Source organism: Dermochelys coriacea, chromosome 9, assembly GCF_009764565.3.
Source record: "Dermochelys coriacea isolate rDerCor1 chromosome 9, rDerCor1.pri.v4, whole genome shotgun sequence".
In the NCBI taxonomy this organism is placed as follows: Eukaryota; Metazoa; Chordata; order Testudines; family Dermochelyidae; genus Dermochelys; species Dermochelys coriacea.
In genome coordinates this window covers 56,272,822-56,294,640 of record NC_050076.1, presented here as the reverse complement: position 1 = coordinate 56,294,640, position 21,819 = coordinate 56,272,822, and the positions used below count along the sequence as shown (strand labels likewise).

Here is a 21,819-nt window from a genome sequence, read left to right as displayed (position 1 = left end):
GAACAGGTGCCAGCTTCCAAGTTTCCCCGGGGGTACCCAGGGCCTGCCCCCCCTCCACCTCTTTCCCCAAGCTCCCTCCCCTGCCTTTTCCCACCCCCACTCCACCTCCACTCACGCCCCACCTCTTCCTGCCCAATTCCACCCCCGAGCATGTCCTGTCCTCGCTCCTCCCCCTCCCTCCCAGAACCTACTGCATGCCGTGGAACAGCTGATCCACAGTGGGCAGGAGGGGGAGTAGTTGTTTGGCGGGCCACTGGCAGGCAGGAAATGCTGGGAGGGATGGGGAGGGGAGCTTGGCTGCTGGTAGGTCCTGGAGCACCCACAGAGTCGGCGCCTATGGCTGGTGGTTCTGCCTAGTTGGAGATCCAACTTCCTTCTCAACTATGACATACTAGAAATCCCAATGAATCTCGGTAACGTAGCATGTGTGGAGGTATATACCCTCTGTGTGGGCACCCATCACCTTGCCCACCATGTCCCATAGTATATCCACACTGGGCCCAGGCAGCATTTGACATACAGTTCATTGAGAGAGGTTATTATTTAGGTACAGCAGAAATCTTTTTGTTTTTCAAAGAGAGAGGGGGCACGGTATACAGGTTAGAACACAAGGCTGGGAGTTAGGAGTTCTGCGTTCTATTGCTGTCTTTGCAACTGTCTTGTCCTGTGACATTTTTTGGAATGTTGTTTATACTGCAATACATTCATACTTAGAACTTACATTTTTAAATTATACTGTATGCAAGAGAACTAGGTGCAATCTTATACACCAGTCAATTGAACTAGAAAACTGAGTTACTTCTAGAAATCAGGAACATAACCTCTTAGGCCAATATTATTTTGTATTCTCCCTATATTCCCTTCTACCTCCTGTAAGGAAAGAGAAGTCTCCCCATCCCCACTTGAGAGCATCAGACTCTTCCCAGCAAGTTCCAAATTTGTCACAGTGTTATGGAATAGTTCCAACCCTGAGTCCCTATCTTTTTGACTTTTTCAGAAAGTGAGTTTAAGAAAAATCTCCAAGCCACATATAATTGATTTAGAGTTTTTCTCATTATTGCCGTGTTTCTCCCAGTAACAGGATTCCTAAGTATTGATTTCCAGAATGATAGCGAGAGTGGGACATTTTTTACCCATTTTATAAAAGTTTCTTTCCATACTGTAAAGAAGAACAATTTCAAATAGTTCTCAGTGGCCAAGGATAACCTCTTAAATGAAGAGAGCTTTCCTAATAAAAATACAGGAGAATCCAGTGAGCCTGAATACAAAACCAGGCACATGGTGCTAACTTCCCAAAACAAGACTGCCCTTGTGGACCATCACCCACAGTGGGTTCAGTCTTTTTTTCAGGAGGGGCGCAAGCCCAGTACAGTTTACTCCAGGGAACAGGAGAGAGAGACAATTTCTGTATAATTTTCATACTGAGTTTTTCTAATACAATCTCTAGTGGATATTTTAGGTATTGCCTTGTGGCCTCCATTCCAATGTTGGTTATCTCCAGAGGTATCCTCCCAGGTTTCTCTGACCTTGGGTCTAACAAAAGTTCTGGTTTAATTTAGTAACTTGTTCATGGAAGATATTAATCCTTTTCATGGTCCTAAAAACTTGAGGGGCTTGAAAGTGTTAGATATTTACCTAAGAACATGAGTCAGTGAAATGTCTCAACTGGAGAAAGGCAATTAAATTAGATCTAGGGCAGGGGTTCTCAACGGGGGTTCATATCATTCGACCTCATCAGGGGTCACGAGGTTATTAGATGGGGGGTTGCAAGCTGTCAGCCTCCACTCCCAAACCACTCTTCACCTCCAGCATTTATAATAACATTCAATATAAAAATAAGTGTTTTTTGTTTATAAAGGGGGTCACATTCAAAGGCTTACTGTGTGAAAGGGGTCACCAGTACGAAAGTTTGAGAGCCACTGTTCTAGGAACTCCTTATGCAAGTCTGTGAATGATTATCCAAAGGGCCAAATATGTCTGCAAATTATTTGGTGCCAGCTGCTCTCCATACCTTGAATATAAAGTTGGCTGTTTGATAGAAATAGGGAGTGGTTCAAAATAAACTTCCATGGTGTTAGTGATGAGAAATCACCTGACTGCAGGTTGTCCTCCCATGTAACTACTGAGGAAAGAGTCTGATAATCAGGGTAATTGCCATGTTGAAGGAAGAAAACATAAAACTTCCTCACTCCTGGAGGCTCCTCACTCCTGAAGAGAATTACACTCCCTCTAATGCAATGCAGTTGACAAGCCAAGTAATACCTGCTTCAAGTCCACAACTACTTGACCTCCCTCTTTTTTATTTATTTTTCTAGGTTGCAATAGGCTAGTTAGCATCCTGTGTGGGACTTTAACTTTCCAAAAGAAGGTTAAAAACAGACTATTCTGAAAGCAACATAACTGATCATGTGTATATGGTACCGTGTATTATATACAAGTCATAATTGTTACTTTGGCTACATTGATCCTGCCAAATAGTGTTCCGATTCTGAGCCATTTTAACATGTTACCCTCAATTTGTTCATTAATGTAAGGACATTACATATACTGTGTGATGCTGATCAGGTCCCTTCACCTCTCTTTGTACCCCGTTTTCCCCTCTGCAGTAAAATGGTGTTCAGACTGCCTACCTCACAGGGGTTTGCAAGCTTTAGTGTTTTTAAAGGGTATGTGTCTGCACTTTCATTCAGGGGGGGATTCCCAGCTTTAAGAGACATCCCACGCTAGCTCTGATTGAGGTAGCTCACTAAAGATAGAATGTAGCCATGGCAGGGGAGCAATGGGAAGGGCTAGCTGACTTGAGTACATATCTAGCAACTGATGGGCATGTACTTGAGTTGGGTAGTGCCTCCCCTACTCATGCTACCATGGCTGTGCCCTCTATTCAACATGCTAGCTCAGGTCTCCTCAAGCTGGGAATCTCTCCCCCCCCACCCCAGCTCAAAGTGAAGGCATACCCAGAAATGTTTTGTAAGCAAAGGACGTGGCCTTGAATGTTATAAATGTTCTGTTGTTCCTCTCTTGCCAGGTGGATGGAAGTGATTAAGAGAGCCACAAGTTCTCCAGGGAGATCGAGCCTGTTGATTCCCATGGATGAAAAGGATATTCTCACAAACTGAAGAGGGCAGAGCTGGGTCTGTGCTGTTGACATCTGTAGTGAGGGGGGATAGAACCAGGAGTGGGGGGTTGATAAAGCAGTAACATGAGATGCTTGTTTCCACCTGGTGTGGAAGTTAGGTGAACAAGGGGAGTGATGAACTGGGGTCACATCAGGTTAGACTGGATTAGAAGATGTAAAATCTGCTACAGTCAAAGCTAACTGAAGAGGTAATGAACCTTAACAATGGCTGCAAAATTTCCACTCTTTGGGAATCCCATGGTTTGCTGTGTGCATGCATTGGGTTCCAGTTACGGGTTCTGTATGGTATACAGTAGCATGTCCTGATGGAGACAGATGGCCATGTTCATTGTGATTGGGTGTGTCAGTTTTGTTTCTTGGTCCATAACTGCAGATATCAGGCTTTCTGGCTCCCAGGAGTTCCCTTCTGACACTCAGTGTGGCTAAACCTCTGGACTGTCAGCTGCTGTAGCTTCAACCTGCTGGCCACAAACTTCTTGGACTGAGGATCTCCAGATGTACCCAGCTAGAAGGCCTGAATTCACTTTAATTTCAAACAGAAAATACAGCGGCTGTAGAATTATGGAGCTCTTCAGCAAATTGCCATGGCAACAACTTCACTTTTTTGTGGGGGTGGGGGGAAATGGGGAGAACATGAAGCTTTTAGTTTTATACGTGTCACATTTTACAGCTTGGAGTGGGAGGCCTGTATGAAAGAACACAAACGGTTTCCTTAGAGCTCAGAGCCTGCTCTGCTGCATGCTGAGAGGGGCCTACCAGATATATTTATTATACCTCCAGAGTCCTCTGCATCCCTCATGGAGGGGAGGGCTCCTCTTACAAACCTTTAATCACCCTCCGCTAGTGACGCATTATTTAAGGCAGGGGTAGCCAAAGTACTAACCAAAACATCCTCCAATGCAATATGTTGCTGCTCTTGAGTGGTATTTTCAAAGGTGCTTAAGTGATGTAGGCGTATAAGCCCCATTGAAAGTCACTGATACTTGTGTTCCTATGCTACTTAGGTGTGTTTGAAAATCCCAGCCCTTATCTCTCTGGAGGTGGCATCCATTTTCAGTTTTAACATGGTGTGACAGTCACTTGCATCAAGGTGGAGCATTATACCCTGGCACCTGATCTCAGTGGGTTGTGCCACCATATTCAAGATAAAAATAGTTTCAATCTGGCCCACTTCCTGCTGATTTGCTGTTTCCTTTGGCTTCTGTGCAATGCAGCACTTGGTTGGGCAAATTATGGATGCCCCTGATATATGGACTGGTAAAATTGTAATAAGCTGAAAGTAATAAATGCTGCTGATGGGTAACATGGCTTAAAGGGGCTGATTTATATTTCAGGTGGAAAAATATTTGTGTCAGAGAAGAAACAATACGGTTTTAGAGATTGATAAGAAAGTGCTGTGTGTTGCGAGGATGGCAGAAACAAGAGGAAAGCAGACACCTATGGAACATGGGAGGTGCAGGGGCTTGCATGTGCAACTGTTTCCCTTGAGAGAGAGAAACTCCTGAGTTGTGTTGGTTCGAAGTCTTATATGTGCTGGATGGGAAAGGACTAGGATTCCAGATAGAGGATTCTAGGTAGAAGATTTCATGACCTTTCACCATAAAGAAGCAGAGACTGGACCAGTGCATCATAACAGTTGTCCATTGTACGTTAGATGTACTTTTTAAAATGTATTAGTGTCTTTAACTAAAATGTAGATGTATAAATGTGTGTTTCTTAGCCATTTCTGCTGTAACCTAGCTGAGTATAAATGTCATGGTGTTTAGAAATAAACAGCTGCTCAGTGTTAAGCTCTGTCACTGTGCCTGTGTTCACTCTAAAGCTTTCCGGCTCTTGGGAAGGGTATGTGACATCTGCATGAAGCTGGGTAGTTAGGTCCTTTAGAAAGAGTCACTGGTGGGACAGTCATCTGTTCTAGGTGAAATACATTATTCGTGAGCTTTGCAGTGATCTCTGTGGATCCCAGAGTAGGAAGCCTGTGTGATGGCATCTTCAAAGGATTACATGTGTGATTTTTCTCCTCTTCAGAGCTGATTAAACCCTCTTTTTCCTTAGCTCTGCAGCTTAAGGGAAGAGGCTTTGGACTTCGTAACAGGTGGTTGAGCTTCTCCTGTCTTCATCTATTTTCCTGGATGATGCTCTGCTCACCTCTTCTTCCCAAGAACAATAATGCACGTTATGAACATCCAGGGTCTGTTTGAAAGGAATGAGTGAAACCAGTTTAGAGTGGAGCATCTCTTTTGAATGAGAAATCCCCAGCCTTCCTCCTTGGGATTATCAACTGCTTGTTAATCTCCTGCAGTGGGGATCTGTAGAGCAATTTTCATGGAGAAAAGAGGATTACCTATCAGTAATTGGAGTTTTCTGAGTATGGCCACACTGACTCTCCTCTATAGTCTTTTGCTTAGACTTTGAGACAGAGAGGATCAAAGAGACTGTTAGGAGCAAAGGGCCTTTTACAGCGATGGTTTAAAACAAAGTTTTTTGTATAGCCCTGGTTATCTGCTATTGCTTTTATTTTTTTAAATGATTCCATGGCTTGTGAGTGTGGCATGCAACTTTCTACATTGTAGATGTGCAGAGGCAATGTGTCTGAAAAACCCATTATTGGTAAGTTAGATGCCTTTCTCAGCCTTGCCCCAAGTGGACATTTTCTCACATCATCTGGTATTACTGATCACCTGCTCTGGAGAGACAGAGACCTGGAATAGCAGGGAGGATTATGTTACATTGGCAGAGCTGTATAGAAAGAGCTTGCACAACACCTCTGTACAATGCCTGGCAGTGATTTGCTTTCTCAAGAACCAGAGTTTGCCACTCTGCAAGCAACAAGACTCAGTGACTTTATATATTCCATACATGCTGACTGGTCTTTTAGTGTCTCATTGATTTAGTATAAAGATGGGCAACTAGTGGCCCAGAATCCATACTAGACCCAGTGGATCATTTTATTTGGCCCACCACAACCCAGATTGGGGTAGGTGATCTGGCAGCACCAGAGCCAGGAAGAGGAAGGGGTGGCACATCCTGGGGCAAAGGCCCTGAGTGTGCACAGACACATTTGTCACATGATGCTGTGGTGAAAGCCAACAGATCAGAGCAGGGGGTTGGGTCCAGCTGTCAGCAAACAGGAGCTGCTGCTGCAGAATGAATGCAGGATGGGCTTGCTCTCTAGCTCACCCTGGTGCGTCCCACCCCCGCATCACACCGCCTGGCCCACCAAATTGTATTAGAGCATTCTTTAGCCCTCTACTACCTGCAAGTTGCCCATCTCTGATTTAGTCTCTTCAAAGTTTTCCAGCCTTAAGCTGAAACCAGTGCACTACTATCTACCTTGTATATTAAAAGAGGAAAACCCTGAAGAATCATAGAATATTAGGGTTGGAAGAGTAAGTTATGTGCATTGACAAGTATTCCATTATTGATTTTCACCTAATACTGTGTGAAAAAGCTATTGGAAAAAAAACTAGGATTGTCAATTAAACAGTTAACTCGTGATTAACTCAAAAAAATTAATCGTGATGAAAAACTTAATTGCGATTAAAAACTTTTAATCACACTGATAAACAATAGAATATCAATTGAAATTTATTAAATATTTTAGATGTTTTTCTATGTTTTCAAATATTTTATTTCAATTTACAACACAGAATACAAAGTGTATAGTGCTTACTTTATATTGTTATTTTGATTACAAATATTTGCATTGTAAAAATGATAAAAGAAACAGTATTTTTCAATTCACCTCATACAAGTACTGTAGTGCAATCTCTTTATCATGAAAGTGCAACTTACAAATGTAGATTTTTTGGGGGGGGGTTACATTACTGCACTCCAAACAATGTAAAATTTTGAGTCTACAAGTCCATTTAGTCCTACTACTTCTTCATCCAATCATGAAGATAAACATTTGTTTACATTTACTGAGATGCTGGATGGTCTGCCTACTACTTTTCTTCAATCCATCATGAGATAACAAGTTACATTTACTGAGATGATGCTCTCACTTCTTATTACAATGGCACCTGAAAGAACAGGTGTTTGCATAGTACTGTTTTAGCCAGCATTGCTATATTTATGTGTCAGGTATGCTACATTCATCGCCCTTCATGCTTTGGCCACTATATCAGAGGACATGCTTTCATGCTCATGACGCTCATTAAAAAAAATGCATTAATTTGTGACTGCACTCTTTGGGGGAAAATTGTATGTCTACTATTCTGTTTTACCTGCATTCTACCATATATTTCATGTTGTGGCAATCTCGGATGATGACCCAGCATGTTATTCATTTTAAGAACACTGTCACTGCAGATTTGACAAAACGCAAGAAGGTACCAATGTGAGATTTCTAAAAGTAGCTACAGCACTCAACCCCAGTGCAGTCCAAAATCTGAGAGGACGAGGTGTGGAGCATGTTTTCAAAGAGCAACAGTCCGATGTGGAAACTACAGAACCTGAACCACCAAAAAAGAAAATCAGCCTTCTGCTGGTGGCATCTGACTCAGATGATGAAAATGAACGTGCGTCAGTCCGCACTACTTTAGATCATTATCGAGCAGAACCTGTCATCAGCATGCATGCAAGTCCTCTGGAGTGGTGGGCGAAGCATGAAGGGACATATGAATCTACCGCATCTGGCACGTAAATATCTTGTGATGCTAGCTACAACAATGCCATGCAAACACCTGTTCTCACTTTCAGGTGACATTGTAAACAAAAGCAGGCAACATTATCTCCTGCAAATCTAAAGAGACTTGTTAGTCTGAGCAATTGACTGAACAAGAAGTAGGAATGAGTGGACTTGTAGACTCTAAAGTTTTACATGGTTTTATTTTTTTTTAATGCAGTTATTTTTTGTACATAATTGTACATTTGTAAGTTCAACTTTCATGAGAGAGAGAGTGTACTACAGTACTTGTATTAGGAGAATTGAAAAATACTATTCTTTTGTTTTTAACAATGCAAATATTTGTAATAAAAATAAATATAAACTGAGTACTGTACACTTTGTATTCGGTGTTGTAATTGAAATCAATATATTTGAAAATGGTTTTAACAGAGCAATTAATCGTGATTAATTTTTTAATCGCTTGACAGCCCTAAAAAAAAAATTTGGAATCAGCCACTTTCCACCCCTATCCTGGTTGTCAGTTACAAAAAATGTGATCTCTCAGGGAGTGGGATGTGGGTGGCAACAGCTACACCAGTATTTTGGAGAGTATAGGGGTTCTACGAGGATGTGAGTTTCTATGCCAAGAGCCTGTTGTGTAAAAGTTATGGTTCCAGTCCATTATAAAAAGGGAAAAAGTCATTGCTGGTGGGATTCTGGCAGTGAGGTGGGAAGCCTGCTTTTAATGGAGATCAAAGTAACCATTGCAGGCCAGACCAGCCAACCAGATGAGAGCAACATGTGGGTTATTAGTTGATGTAACCTCCTGGATTTTCACGGAGAGTTCTCCTTTCAGGGAGACTTGACACATGTTTGCTTTTAAATCTCCCATATTGTGGGGCACAGTGTTTAAGTTCAATAGTAGGTAGCAGCTTTCAGCAGCTCTGGAAAAGTTATAAATTAAATACCTAATGGGGAATTCTGATGAATTTTCTACACAGAAAAATGACACCATAAAGGATTCTTTATCGATCTTAGCTACTTATATGGTCCCCGCTGCCACAGTATCTCAGTGCTTCACAGTCTCTAATGTATTTACCCTCACAGCACTTGTGTTTGGCAGAGCAGTGCTCTTGTGCCCATTTTACACACAAGGAACTGAGAGCCAAAGAGGTTAAGTGACTCAGCCAAGGTCACACGAAGTCTGGCAGGGCAGCGAGTTGAATCTGCCTCCTGATTTCCACGGTAGCCGCCTAATCATTGGACCATCCTTATCTATGGCAAGAGGGTTTTGAGAGTTGATATTTGCTGACTTCTGCCCTGCATGCATGCAGTCTGCAATGGCTCTCGTCCCGGCTGCTGGAGATGCACAGCCTTCCCTAGAATGGGAGGCTTGCTGATCTCATGGAGCACCACCCTGGTACCAAGCGATCAGAAAGTGGATGAAATGTTTTCCCATCACTGGAGGAAAAAAGCAGAAGCCATTAAAGTTAATAAGGAAAAAATGATAGCAGAATTTGTTCCTTGGAGGAAGCACAGATCATAAATGGTGTGTATGCAATTAAAGGCTAGGCATGTGGACTGCAAAACAGAACTTACATTAATGAGAGCAAAACACAGTGGGCGGAGGTAGACAGGCACAGCCCTTTGTAACTTTCAGAGGTGAAATTTTGTCCCAGATTGCTTGATAAGAAGGAGGCTATGCAAAGGAAGCCAACAGGCATAAAAGCCAATGGAAGAACAGTGACAGCCCAACAGAAGAGTTGGAAAGAGAGTGAGGAAAAGAATGTGTTCCATATACTTCTACACAGAGCAGGGGCAGTCCCTCTGTAACGGTGAGAGCGAGAACAGGAGTACACTAGAAGATTTCTTCAAGTAAGTAAGTACTTATCTACCAGGATGCCGTCTGGCTCATCTACTGGCAAACATCCAAGCTGGTATTAGCATGAGCTATAATCCTGTAGACTCTTAAACATGTTACTAACATTTACTGGGTGCATCCGATGAAATGAGCTGTAGCTCACAAAAGCTTATGCTCAAATACATTTGTTTAGTCTCTAAGGTGCCACAAGTACTCCTTTTCTTTTTGCTTAACACAAATGTCCTCTTGTTCCACTATAAACTCTTCAAAACTGTATAGTATAACTGCGTCAGTTCAGAAAACCACGACCCGCTCAGTCCTGATTTGTTAGTTCCTATTGTATTTGCTTGTGTGTTAGAATGAAACTATTTCTTTAGCTGCCCTTTGAAAGAAAATAATAAAAAGTAAGAATACCTGCTTCTGTAGCCTCATTTTGCAGGCTGTTAATTTTCTTAGCTGATTTAAATGTTCTTCACCTCCTAGCATTCTGGATAATTTCATGCGTGTCTTCTGTTTGTTTCATGTCGGTCAGACCAGTGCAGCAACATGTCTGCTGAAGTTTTTTCAGCACATGCTGGATTACAAGGTCCACCCCTTTGGCCCACCTTGTAGGCATGTGTTTGTTTGTGCAGCACCACCCCACCTTCAGCTCCAAGGAGACAACTTCTCTCAGTGTGCCACATGCAGCTGTGTGAGGCGAAAACACCCCATCATTTAGCTGTGAACATCTAAGATTTCAAACAGGATCCAAAGGTAGAGAAAGTGTCAGAGAGAGAGAGAGCGCGTGCACTTTCAACCCTCTTATTTAGCTGGCTGTAAGCCTAGTTTAGAAAGAGCAGCTACCCTATTTCACAGAAACTACCTTCATCTCATTGTCACCTCCCATACCGAGCCTCTCCTCTAGCCAGTATGCTAGACAATGTAACAGTATTCAAAGGTGTTGATGTTATTGGACTAAACATGCTATCCTATTTTATTTCCAGTTAAATAAAAGATTTTGCATCCGTTTTTTAAACTGGTTGTTGGACTGACCCAATCACAGTCCCCTAGCTGAGAACCAGATTCTGCTTTTCTCTTGCTTAAACTTTGACTAGAGTAGGAAATACTTAGTGCTTAATCCACTACCACAGCAGCAGCGTGGAGCCTGATCCCAACCAGCTATAATGGTTTGCATGTTCCAGTATGGATATTTTTGACTTGCCAGAAACTATGACCATGAGCGTAACTTTGAGCAAATAGTTCTCTCTCAACCATTTCTCCCTTAAGTAAAACTGTGTAGGCAGAGCTATCCTATAGTAGTTTTCAATATGGGGCTTAAGCCTAAAAACTGCAGCTCCAAAATCATTCAGCAGAAACTGTAGTGAATGCTTCCAGGCAGTTCAGTGTTTCTTTGGAGCACTACAGTGGTGAGTTTGTTCTTAGCACTATTGTTTTGCTGTATAAAGAACTATGGCAAAAAGCTTTCATTGTATTATATTTCTCCCCAAGCAAGGATACTTGAGGTGCCCCCGATCCAATAGAACTTTCACTTTACATCAGAGGCCTGATCTCTCATCCCAGGACTGTATCTTGTATCCCCAAATCACCCAACTACAGGGATTCCCAACCATAGGGATTCCCCTGTGCCTGACAGGCCACCCCACCAAACTGCATAGGCTAGCAGATGAATAGCCTCCTTGATGCTCTAGCATCAGTTGTTGTTTTGCCTCATTTCCTTCTGGTTCTCTGTTTTATGCTACCCCTCCTCCCGTATAGCTATATTCTGCTTGTGCAGCAGATTCTCTTGGGGGTGGTGTGCTACAGGAGAACAGAGTAAATGTTCTACCACTACATTTTTATGCAGTTCCTGGGTTTGGCTATAAGAGGTGCATCTTTAAGCAGGAATGGGGAAAGATCTTAAGCGGCAGCTGCTTTAGAAGCAGGGTAGACATCTGGGTCAGGCAGCTTTCTCTGCCACACAGTCACCCTCATAAACCATTTTTCACTGCTGAAGTCATCTTATGTTACACTGCAGCTGTGAGCCAACATTCCTGCAATGTAAAGACCACTGAAGCAACTTCAAGGGAATAGAACAAGTATTTCCTTCCCTAAAAAGGTGGCATGTGAGAGAGCTTGGCCTGTAATTTTAAACTCCACTCTGGCTCAGCAGTGCTGAGGGCAGGGAGGGTACGCTCATACATCAGCAGAAGTCCATTTCGTTTATGAAAGGTCTGTGATATTTGCTGAAGCTCTCAAGGCTTTGCATTCTGTGTAATTGAAAGCTACAATAACCACTACTTGAATTTGTTACTTTATTGAAAGTAGCAAATCCCTTTCAATGCTCTTTTAAAAACTAACACCACTGTTGCTTTCAATATTGAAGGAATTTATGGGGGTTGTTTCCTTAAAAACCATCTTTACTCATGACACTGCAGTGCATGTGAAGAATAATACAAGGTACCTTATTAACACAGTATGCTACCATCATGAACAGCATAAAGTTAAAAGCAGCAGGAGATTTTCCCTATGTTGAGTGTTCCCTTTACTTGTCATTGTGCATAAATACAGGCTCCATGGCTACCTCTGTACACAAAATAAACTCTGCTCCACAACTGAGCTCTAGGCAAGAGATGACAACAGCAGCTATTTTCTACATGCCAAGCAGTGTTAACACATTGAGCCTGTATTTATACATCAGAGGAGCAAGTAGGAAGCATAATCCACATTTACCTGTTAAGTGGTCTAATTTTTTTTTTTTTTTTTTTTTTTTTTTTTTTAAGAGGTGCTGAGCATCTGCAGCTCCCATTGGCTTCTAGGGAAGCTGTAGGAGCTACCTGAAGTCACATCACTTATGTGAATATAGATTTAGCTGCTTAGCTTTAGGTATCCAGCTTTCAAAATTTCAGCCCTGTCTCTTTACAAGCCTGGTTTCCTTCCAGATCCTTGGAGTATCTTGTATACAAATCTATGAAATAAAATGGAGAACTGAAATTCCTGGCTAAACTAACATTGTCAAGAAAGCAAAACTAGTTGAAGTTGCTCCATGAGAATACCTTGAATGACTAAAGTGTCTATTAACATTTCAAAGCAATGAGAGATGCAGCTTATTATCTGGACTGTACTTCTGGCTGAGACTGTTGGCTTCAAGTCATTTAGAGCAGAGTTTTAAGAAATGGTTCATGAGAGTAAAGTGGGGGAGAAATTGACTTTGGTATCCCAATCACAGCATTTGGGATATAGCCACCAAGGAGCAATGATACCAGCCATTTAATAGGTAAAGTAAAAGCTGAATTTTCTTCAATTGAGAATCATTTTAAAGAATTTCAGACTAATCTTTTAAACATCTTTGCATGACAAAGGTCCCTTTTCTAATGCACTTTAATCTTAGTGTTTAGTCTGTCTCACCTTAGGAGAGTCATGGCGCTCAGTCTGCCACAAGCCAACGCACCTGGTACGTCTGCTGGTCACGTGAGAAGCAGCAGGAGGAGGCTCTGAAGGGAGCATAAGCAACTCCTAACCCCCATTTGAGATAGTTTTAAACCAAATGCAGCTGCCTTGTCCCTTCTGCTCTATGGAAGTGAGGCAAACTTTGCTCTAGTGTAGCTTAAGTAAAGCAAGGCCTAGTTAAAGAGCGATATCCCCAGAACCGCTGGCAGAGCAGTCAGCAAACCCATCCTGTGAAAGTGACAAAACAATGCAGCAACTCTTGAATGAAAAGTAGAGGGACAGCAGCAAACTTACTTTCACTGCTGCTAGTTAAAGCCTTTGTTCCACTAGTATCTAAAGGAGTTGAAAAAATCCTTGTGGGGCTAGAGTGCTGCTCTGACTCCACTAGAATGCTGTAGTGTATGGAAAGCCTGGAGCCATCTGCACTCCTTGTGAATTACCATTCACCTACACTTCCTTGTGGGAGAGGAGAAGGCTAAACCCAACATACTTCCCTTTTGAAACATCTGAGTACAGGAGAACTTCCCTCTTGCTCCACCAGCCAGGATTTTACCTTTTAACAAGCTCTGAATCAAATAAAAAGGATACATCCACAGAGAGAACAATTAAAAACTCCATTAAGAACAGTGTAAAAACAATTAGACCATCCCTCCTTGGGCTCTGCAAAAGGTCTAAATTGTACTTGCATTGTGACCCCCACCCTTGGTTGTCATGGAAACATGTATAGATGAAGGCTCTGAAATGTCCTGGAGTCACAATGTTACATCCAACAGCAGATGACAGTGGTCTGGATTAGAGATGTAGTTCTTATGATGTTGGGAAAATCCTCCCTCCCCATTAAAGAGCAGCAATGACTGTACTGGTCAGCGGGCTGAAGTCAGGTGGTTCCGGCTATGTGAAAACCTGGGGAGAAGGGAGAAAAAGGACAGACAGGTGACACTAGCTGCACTCACCCATTTGAATGATACACTAAGAGGTTAGAACCCCCCACACCCACCAGAGACCATGATGGACAATGATAGAAGAGGCATGTGCCTGAGCAATGGCTTTGTCTAGCTAGGCAAAAAATAAAAGCAAAGCACTTGAAAAAGGTGATGATTAGATAACAGTACAGGAGGGCATTTTCTGCCATGTGGTTTGAGTAAGCAAGCAACTCAGAACATTACCCAACTGCAAGGGTAATGCTTAAGTGGGATGGGAGTGTCAACTTAGCTCCAAGAAGGTTCTCCTAGCCTCTAAAAAATTAATCAGTATTCAAAGGTGATGACATTTCTGGATTCATATACAGCCAAATCCCATCACACCTAGGCAGCTGCTAGAAAGAATGCCTTTGACTTCATCCTAGATAGTAGTACTGCAGCCCATTGGCTTGTCTGGCAGTTAAGACAGACTGAAAAAATTGTGGCTTTGTAAAAGATATTCTCTGACTCAGGTGTATAATGGGCTTGCTACAGGCATCACTGGGTGAAATTCTATGGCTTGTGTGATGCAGGTCAGGTTAGTTATCAGTGCTGCCCAGTATAATAATACGTTTTAAGAACCTGAAACCCTATACTTCAACTTTTTTGCTTCACCTTTACTTATAAACTTTAATGGATTTAGCAGCAAAGGACATCAAGGGTTCTCTCTCTCTCTAAATTAGAATTATTGAGTTTCAATTTCGGTCTACCAGCAAAAACAAGGAACTAGCAGTGTGATCACAAGAGACAGCTTAAGCTTTTATTTTCTCAGCCCTCAAAAACTATTAAGATCCCCAAATTAAAAAACGCAGAAAAGAACCATGTCTATATATTAAAGGAAATAGCAAAATCAAAAAAAGGCAACATGTCACATTTAAAACTATTCTTGTTACTTAGTTCCTCTTACATTTCTGTTGAGAGAGACAGACACTCTGGTGGTTCATTATTCTGTCAGCAACTCCTGTCAGGCCTGACATACTCACTAGACTTGTGTACAAAGAGTTATAAATATGTGCTAGAATTAAGTTCTTCAAATGTATTTTGCAAGCAATGCATAAGACCAGTTTGCCTTAGACAAAGGAACTGGTGTTCACTTGTCTGATCAGCCTGGCAGATGCAATGATAGTACATTTATATAAGGTAAACAAAGCTAACAAGCCTGGGGTGGGAGGGGGGACAGCATGGCATCTACACCCTAACAGGAGGGAAAAAAACTTTGTCTGGGCTTACTTTTCGAAGAATATATTCAAAGGTTTACAGGACTATCAAAAAAATGGAGACAACCCCATAGTTATTCTTTACCTAAAGAGTCAAAGAAACCAAGTATATGTTGGGTCCATATTTAGGAGGATGCAGGGGGTTAGTTTCTTGGCTCAGAATATTAATGGAAGCAAAATCAGCACTCAGTTTTTTGCCAACAGCAGAGCCTCCAAAGTTATTATAGCTTCAAAACGACATGCAGGAAGTTACACCTCATCTGCTTAAGGAGTTCTGCTTAAAATCTAGCAGAGTTTTAAGAAATGATGTGTTATTAAACATTTCTTTGTGTATAAGCAGATCAAAGGATAAAAATACTCAAATACAGACGAAATACTACATGCAGTTTTAAATCCTTGCAAATACAACAGGACATCCAAATACATATATACAGATCTTCCATTTCCACTGTTTGTTACTTTTGTCTTATTCCCCTTCAGCTGCCATGGTGTATGTAAATCCAAGACAAGGTGCATCCCCTTCCCTTCAGTCCTCTGAAACTGACATAGCTCAACTCTAATCTCTTCAGACCAACATGACTACAACCACACTGCATCCATAGCTCCACTGGTTAGTCCAAGCAAGCTGCAGTTAGCTTTCATGGCTCACATGTGTTTGAGCTCCAACAGTTCTTGAAAACCGATTTTGAGAGGATGTGGTGAATGCTCTGAGGTATAAATGAATGATATGGTACACAGTCGCACTAGCTGGGCTAGTAACAACCCATGACACATCATGCATCAGAGCTGAAAGTGGCTAGTGGCAGTATCGCTTGATGCTCAGGACACCAGTCATATGCTCTACACAGCTATGTTCAGCATGACAACACATCATAATGGAGAATGAGTCGAAGTAGTGTCTTAAAGGTTTGCTTCAGTCAACACACATGCTTCTTGGATGTTTGGGCTATTGAATGACAAATCCATACCTGTCCTGTGATGTTACCGTAACACATCCGAGCCACTGAATTTTCAACGCATGCCCCTAATCCCCATCCCACATGTCAGAATTTTTTTTACCTTTGTACGCGCTCCACCATGTGTGCTATCAGTTTGTCAGAGATGCCTGGGCAGGACTCCTCAGCCAAGCTAAAGGCATTCTCCAGCTCCTCCATAGCTCCCACATTCCCTCCAGTCTGCTTGTGCTTGTCTTTGAGCTGCAAGCCAGATACATTGTGTTAACAGCCTGTGACATCTGAAAGCATTCACCAAGCAGATCAGCTTAGAATGAATATTAAGGAGTCTTCCTTTTCAATGTGGTTTTGTTGAGGGACCCAGGCAACTAACATGTAGGTTCCTACAAGCCTCGCACTCCAGGGCTTTCTCCTCTCTGCACAGGAACAAGGGCAGACCAAGCAGAACGAGTTTTCACACACTTTCTGAATATACTCCTCCACATGCTACTTAGCTTCCCACCTCACATAGCGAGACAGTCACAGCCAAGCCTTTAACAAAGCAAACACCTTGCCAAGTTTTCCCACACACAAATTAAGTGTGCTGGATACTGCGCTGGACTGACAGCCCTGAGCAATGCAAGCTTCTCTACACCACACTGCCAACCTGCCTCAGTGTGGCTACCTTTAGAGTAGAGGACAGTTTATTGTCCATGCTCACTCACTCACTGATCTCTACAGAGGCTACTAGAGCGGTGTCACGTGTGGTGATGGATTTTGTGAAGAACAGATACTGGACTGATGCAACAGAACACTCCCCATAACAACCTGGGTTTGTTTTGAACTAATTAGCTAGTTGGAAGATGGATTGCTGACAAGTCTCAGACCTTGAGCTAGCTGGTCCCTCAATCTAACATAATCCCAAAAGAGAGAGATTCCCCCATGCAGACCATTGACATAAGGCCCGTGTGCCATTTAAATGCTCAAGAGTGGTGCACAGGCCTTGTCCTAGCCTCTGCTTAGGGGGGAATTTTATCTTATATGAGAACTCTTTGTTCTGTCTTTCATGAGCTCATGCAAGTTGCATGGTGCAGTCATTTATTTAAAGTACACAAAAAGCAGAACATTCAGCATTAGGAAACTCCAAGCCAAGCATCATTGCTATATCAAGACAGAACTGGACAACCTATTCACTACTTATGACATAACAGATTTTCCAGGCCATGAATAGTTTGTCTGCTATAGCCTCTTTCCCCCTTCATTTGGGTAACTTTCTCCAAGTCCAGCCTGCAAGAGTACCCTGCATAATCAGCCTGAACTCTGTGCCTTTTCCATAGTATATTCCACTAAACAAAAAGCAAAGCTGAAAGAAGAAGTTCCTCTTGACACTGCAATATCTATGCCAACTAACCACTGTCTAGGTCAGTTAAAAACCTTCTTTACCTTCATCTTGACTATGCTGATTAAGTGGCTTCAACTTCTACTCATAGTTCCTTGCATGTAATCGTAGGAGCAACCTAATTCTTTGAGTTCACGTTCCCTCTCACAAAGACAGAAACCAGGACAAGGCAAATCTTAATGCTAATCTGGGGCTGGGACCATCCCTATACTCACAGTCCCCCTGCTGGAAGAAAACTAACTTTATTTAACAAGATACACATCTGCCTTCCCTCAATGAGTGAACTGCCATTTCACACACAAAAAGCCTCAGCTGTCACAGCCACCCACATACTTCACTATTTATTCATATGCAACAACCAAGGTTGGGGAATGACAGACAAGCAGCACTGAGAACTGCTGGACTGAAAAGTCATTCACAATCTTACTTAAGGACCTACTTTCACTTCCACTTGATGAAAGAATTCAAGTGCAGGGTCTCAGGGGCAGAACAGTGGGATATGAGGCCTTTCCTTTGCTAAGCTCAAGTGGTAGAAACCCACAAGCCACTAACATCCAACTGTTCAGTCAGACCTATATAGAGCTCTGTGTAGCTCAAAAGCTTGTTTTTCTCACCAACAGAAGTTGGTCCAATAAAGATATTACATCACCCACTTTGTTCAGTGGTCTGTGATGGGAGCTGGTTTGGTTTTTCAAGGTAAGGAAGGGAAAGTGCCTTAAATATTTTGTGCATTTTGTAAATGTGTTCTAAAAGTTACCCTGTAAAATGCAAGCCAAATGGAAGAGCCTTCTGGAACTTAACAGGGTTGAAGCCAATATGATTCTGCAAACCTATGAAATTTAATAGCGAACTTCCTATAGGCTAGTTAAAAAAAACCCCTCGAAAGGCTGTAGGTTAATAAATTTTATAGGTCTGCAGAATCACACTGGCTCATCCCTGTTAGGTTCTAGAAGGCTTTACCACCAGGGTAAAAAATAAAACAAGTTTTGAAAATGTGCACAATCTATTCAAACACACTTACCAGTGCCCCCAGCCTGAGGCTTTATCCCAGTCACACAGGGATGGAAGCTGTGACAGGCAGGTTCCTTTTTGAGGCAAGTCTACTTGATACTGGCCTAGAGGCTTTGGGAATATTATTTTCAAGTGTGGGTGCCTGAAGAACCCTCTCCTACAGAAGCCAGTGGGAATTGCAGGTGCTCAGCACCTCTGAAAATCAGGCTACTTTCACTCAGATGCCTGCCTTCAGATACCTGAATCTGAAAGCATTTGCTGAGGGTGTGACTCTCACTAGGATTTCACAGTGCTAAGATATTATGGGGGCCACAGAAGCACAAGAGATATGTAGACAGGACCTTGACTCTCCTGTCCCCCACCAGTTACGTGCATACTGTTAATCACATAATAGAAGCTCTAAAAGGCACCAACATTGCAGCAATTACGACAAGTTTATGTTTTCTAGTTACTTCAGGTCCTCTGCACCTCCCCCCACTCCATCGCTTGCATGGTGGCTAATTCCTTAGCAGCTCCTCTGCGAATCACAGCCAGGCCCAGCTATTAAAGAACCAGGACAAAATGTGGGACAGATGGAAGGAAGGTCTAGAACTCACAGAAGGCCAATTCTAGATCTAACTTCTCTCACTGGAAAAATTCAGTTTTGGTGACCTGCTGTGGGCAGCAGCATGTAGCGGGGGAAGACAGAGTGGGTGCAGATGGCATTAGGCAGGGGATTTAAACAGAGTAACAAATAAAGAAAGTTGCCCAGTGTTGGCAAACCCTGATTCCTGCTCTGCCCAAGCAGGACATGTCCTAGCCTCACACAGGTGAGGGGACTGCTGAAATCAGGCACTCTCCTAGCACTAGTCATGTGAGGGAATCTGTACTGAGAGAGAGACTTGAGGAAGGCCAGGCTACCAGGCCAACAGAGAGGATGATGCAGAGAAGGACAGACATTCCGTAACCTGGGCTCATGAGGCTCACATAGAAGAGGGAAGAGCTGAAAAAACAAGGGCAAGAAACTGTAGGCAGCACTGTACTCCTGCCCAGGGTAGGTTTAGGCAGGACAGGTATATTAGGGACAGCTCTTTAAGCAGTACATACACAGAGTTGGCTTTTCTGAACTAAGAGATGTTTCACTACCCCCGGTCCTACCAGGCACCCTGCACCTCTTCACCCTCAAGAATCCCTCCCATTTACATGTTTCCCGAACAACTACTCAGCTGCTTTCCCTTTACTTGCAGCCATCGCAAACAAAGAAAATGGCCTTCTCACCTCCCCAAAGACTGGGTGGACAAGCGTGGAGAGACATTGTGATCGGGGCTGCCGCTTGATGGGCTCAGCAGACTGGAAAGCAAAACACGGAGAGATGAAACATGCAGCAGACATACCCATGGAAGGGTGCATCCCAGCCCACAAAGGTGCTTCAATCTTCCATTTCCCTTGTGTCTGAAACATATCTCCTCCCAGAGATCAACATTAGCTATTCTTCTTTACAACTGGAGGAATGAGACTGGTTGGCTAGAAAGGCTAGTGCTGACTCCTACTGGGGTCTCCATCATCAGTAGCATCCATTTACTCAGAGAGAGAGAAAGGACAAGAGGTGCTAGAGTGTCAGCAGAGGTAATGCACTAGGCACTTGTGAGCACCAGACTGTTCCACATCCTAGTAGCTGTTACAGCAGCATTACCGGCATCCTTATCGGGGGCTCCCCAACCCATCCTCAGAGAATGAGCATTAACTGTCAGCATCCTGGGGGCACGGAAGATGCAGCCCTATAATGCTGCCCGCACCATGCTCAGGTGCCAGGCTTGGGGCAACATTAGAAAATTAAGAACAAAGAATGTCATACGAGTGCACTGAGAAGGTGGCTGTCCCTGCTCCTAGGCCCCACTCATTTCCTGGTCACCCTGTTTTTTGATGACAAGGTCAGCAGACTGACCTTCTGAGAGCCATGGAGAGCTATTCCTTTGTGCAGTTTAAGGGAACTGGGGCGAATAGTTGGTGGGAACGTCCAGATTGGACCCTGGTCTCCATCTTCTGCGTCTCCATCACTAGAAACAGAAGGAGAAGGAGTTCGACATACAGCCTGCGCGATATAATCACACACACACAGGACATGAACCCTTCCATTTCTGAGCCCTTAAGCTCCCAGATGATGCATTACAGCCAGCCATAGTTACCCTTTCACCACAGGTCTCCAGGCATTTTGCAAGGGGGCAGAAAAACAGCTGCCACTCTAGGTACACTGGGGAAATTTAATTCAAGTTAGTCTAGAAAATCTGATTTGATCCAAACTGAAATACCTTCAGATTATCAGACTCTCTGGTCCACACAGCTCATTGCATAGAGCCAGGCTAACTACCATTTCAGTTCTTCTAGTTCCCAGATCCCTGCATGAACCAAAGACAAATCTGGTCTGTCAGAGACCTATAGTAAAGATTCAGGAGTAACTAGCAATTCTAGATGCCCAGTTTGAGGCACTAATAGGGTTTGATTTTCATTAAGTTCTAATCACCCAATTCAGAAGAGTCAGGCCCCTTTAAAGGGTCTGAAATTGGTCATCCCAAAAAACAAAAATCCACTTGTCACTGTTAAGCATCTTGACCTCCTTATATCAGTTTAGCTACAGGTAGCAGGACCACATCCAGCTACTGCAGGGGTGGCCAACCTCAGCCTGAGAAGGAGCCAGAATTTACCAATGTACATTGCCAAAGAGCTACAGTAATAAGGCAGCAGCCCCCCCATCAGCTACTTCACCCACCCCCCCGCTCCCAGCGCCTCCCACCCACCAGCAGCCCTGCCGATCAGCACTGCCCCATCTCTGCCTGCATCTCTCGATCAGCTGTTTCATGGCATGCAGGAGGCTCTAAGTGGGAGGAGCAAAGGCATGGCAGGCTGAGGGGAGGGGACGGAAAGGGGTGGAGTGGGGGCAGGGCCTGTAGCAGAGTCAGGGGTTGAGCAGTGAGCACTCCCCAGCACTTTAGAAAGTTGGCGCCTGTAGCTCCAGCCCCGGAGTTGGAGCCTATACAAGGAGCTGCATATTAACTTCTGAAGAGCTGCATGTGGCTCTGGAGCCACAGGTTGGCCACCCCTGAGCTACTGCAATATGGTGTCAGAGCTACATGCTCTGAACATAAGAACGGCCATAGTGGGTCAGACTAAAGGTCCATCTAACCCAATATCCTGTCTTCCGACAGTCGCCAATGCCAGGTGCCCCAGAGGGAATGGCAGAAAAGGTAATCATCCCAGCTTCTAGCAAACAGAGGCTAGGGACACCA

At 43.3% G+C, this 21,819-nt stretch overlaps 1 protein-coding gene and 1 long non-coding RNA gene across 7 annotated transcripts in view; both read right to left on the bottom strand.

Annotated features, from left to right (window-relative positions):
* Window positions 1-8,515: 8,515 nt before the first annotated feature.
* On the bottom strand, window positions 8,516-12,342 carry LOC122455641. Its single transcript, XR_006273986.1, has 2 exons — window positions 10,027-12,342; window positions 8,516-9,212 (listed from the first exon to the last, which is right to left on the bottom strand). It is a non-coding gene; the product is annotated as an uncharacterized LOC122455641 (long non-coding RNA).
* A 27-nt stretch (window positions 12,343-12,369) lies between these two features.
* Window positions 12,370-21,819, bottom strand: part of STK25 (serine/threonine kinase 25) — a 33,072-nt gene continuing 23,622 nt past the window's right edge. For 5 of the 6 annotated variants that reach the window (XM_043491590.1, XM_038416096.2, XM_038416097.2 and 2 more), the window contains 4 exons: window positions 20,481-20,592; window positions 19,814-19,885; window positions 16,274-16,410; window positions 12,370-13,941 (listed from right to left, as the gene is read on the bottom strand). In XM_043491590.1, coding sequence (XP_043347525.1) covers window positions 13,902-13,941; window positions 16,274-16,410; window positions 19,814-19,885; window positions 20,481-20,592 — 361 coding nt within the window. In that variant the 3' untranslated portion in view covers window positions 12,370-13,901. The remainder of the gene's footprint in view (window positions 13,942-16,273; window positions 16,411-19,813; window positions 19,886-20,480; window positions 20,593-21,819) is intronic. The other variant, XM_043491592.1, reaches the window with a different exon arrangement.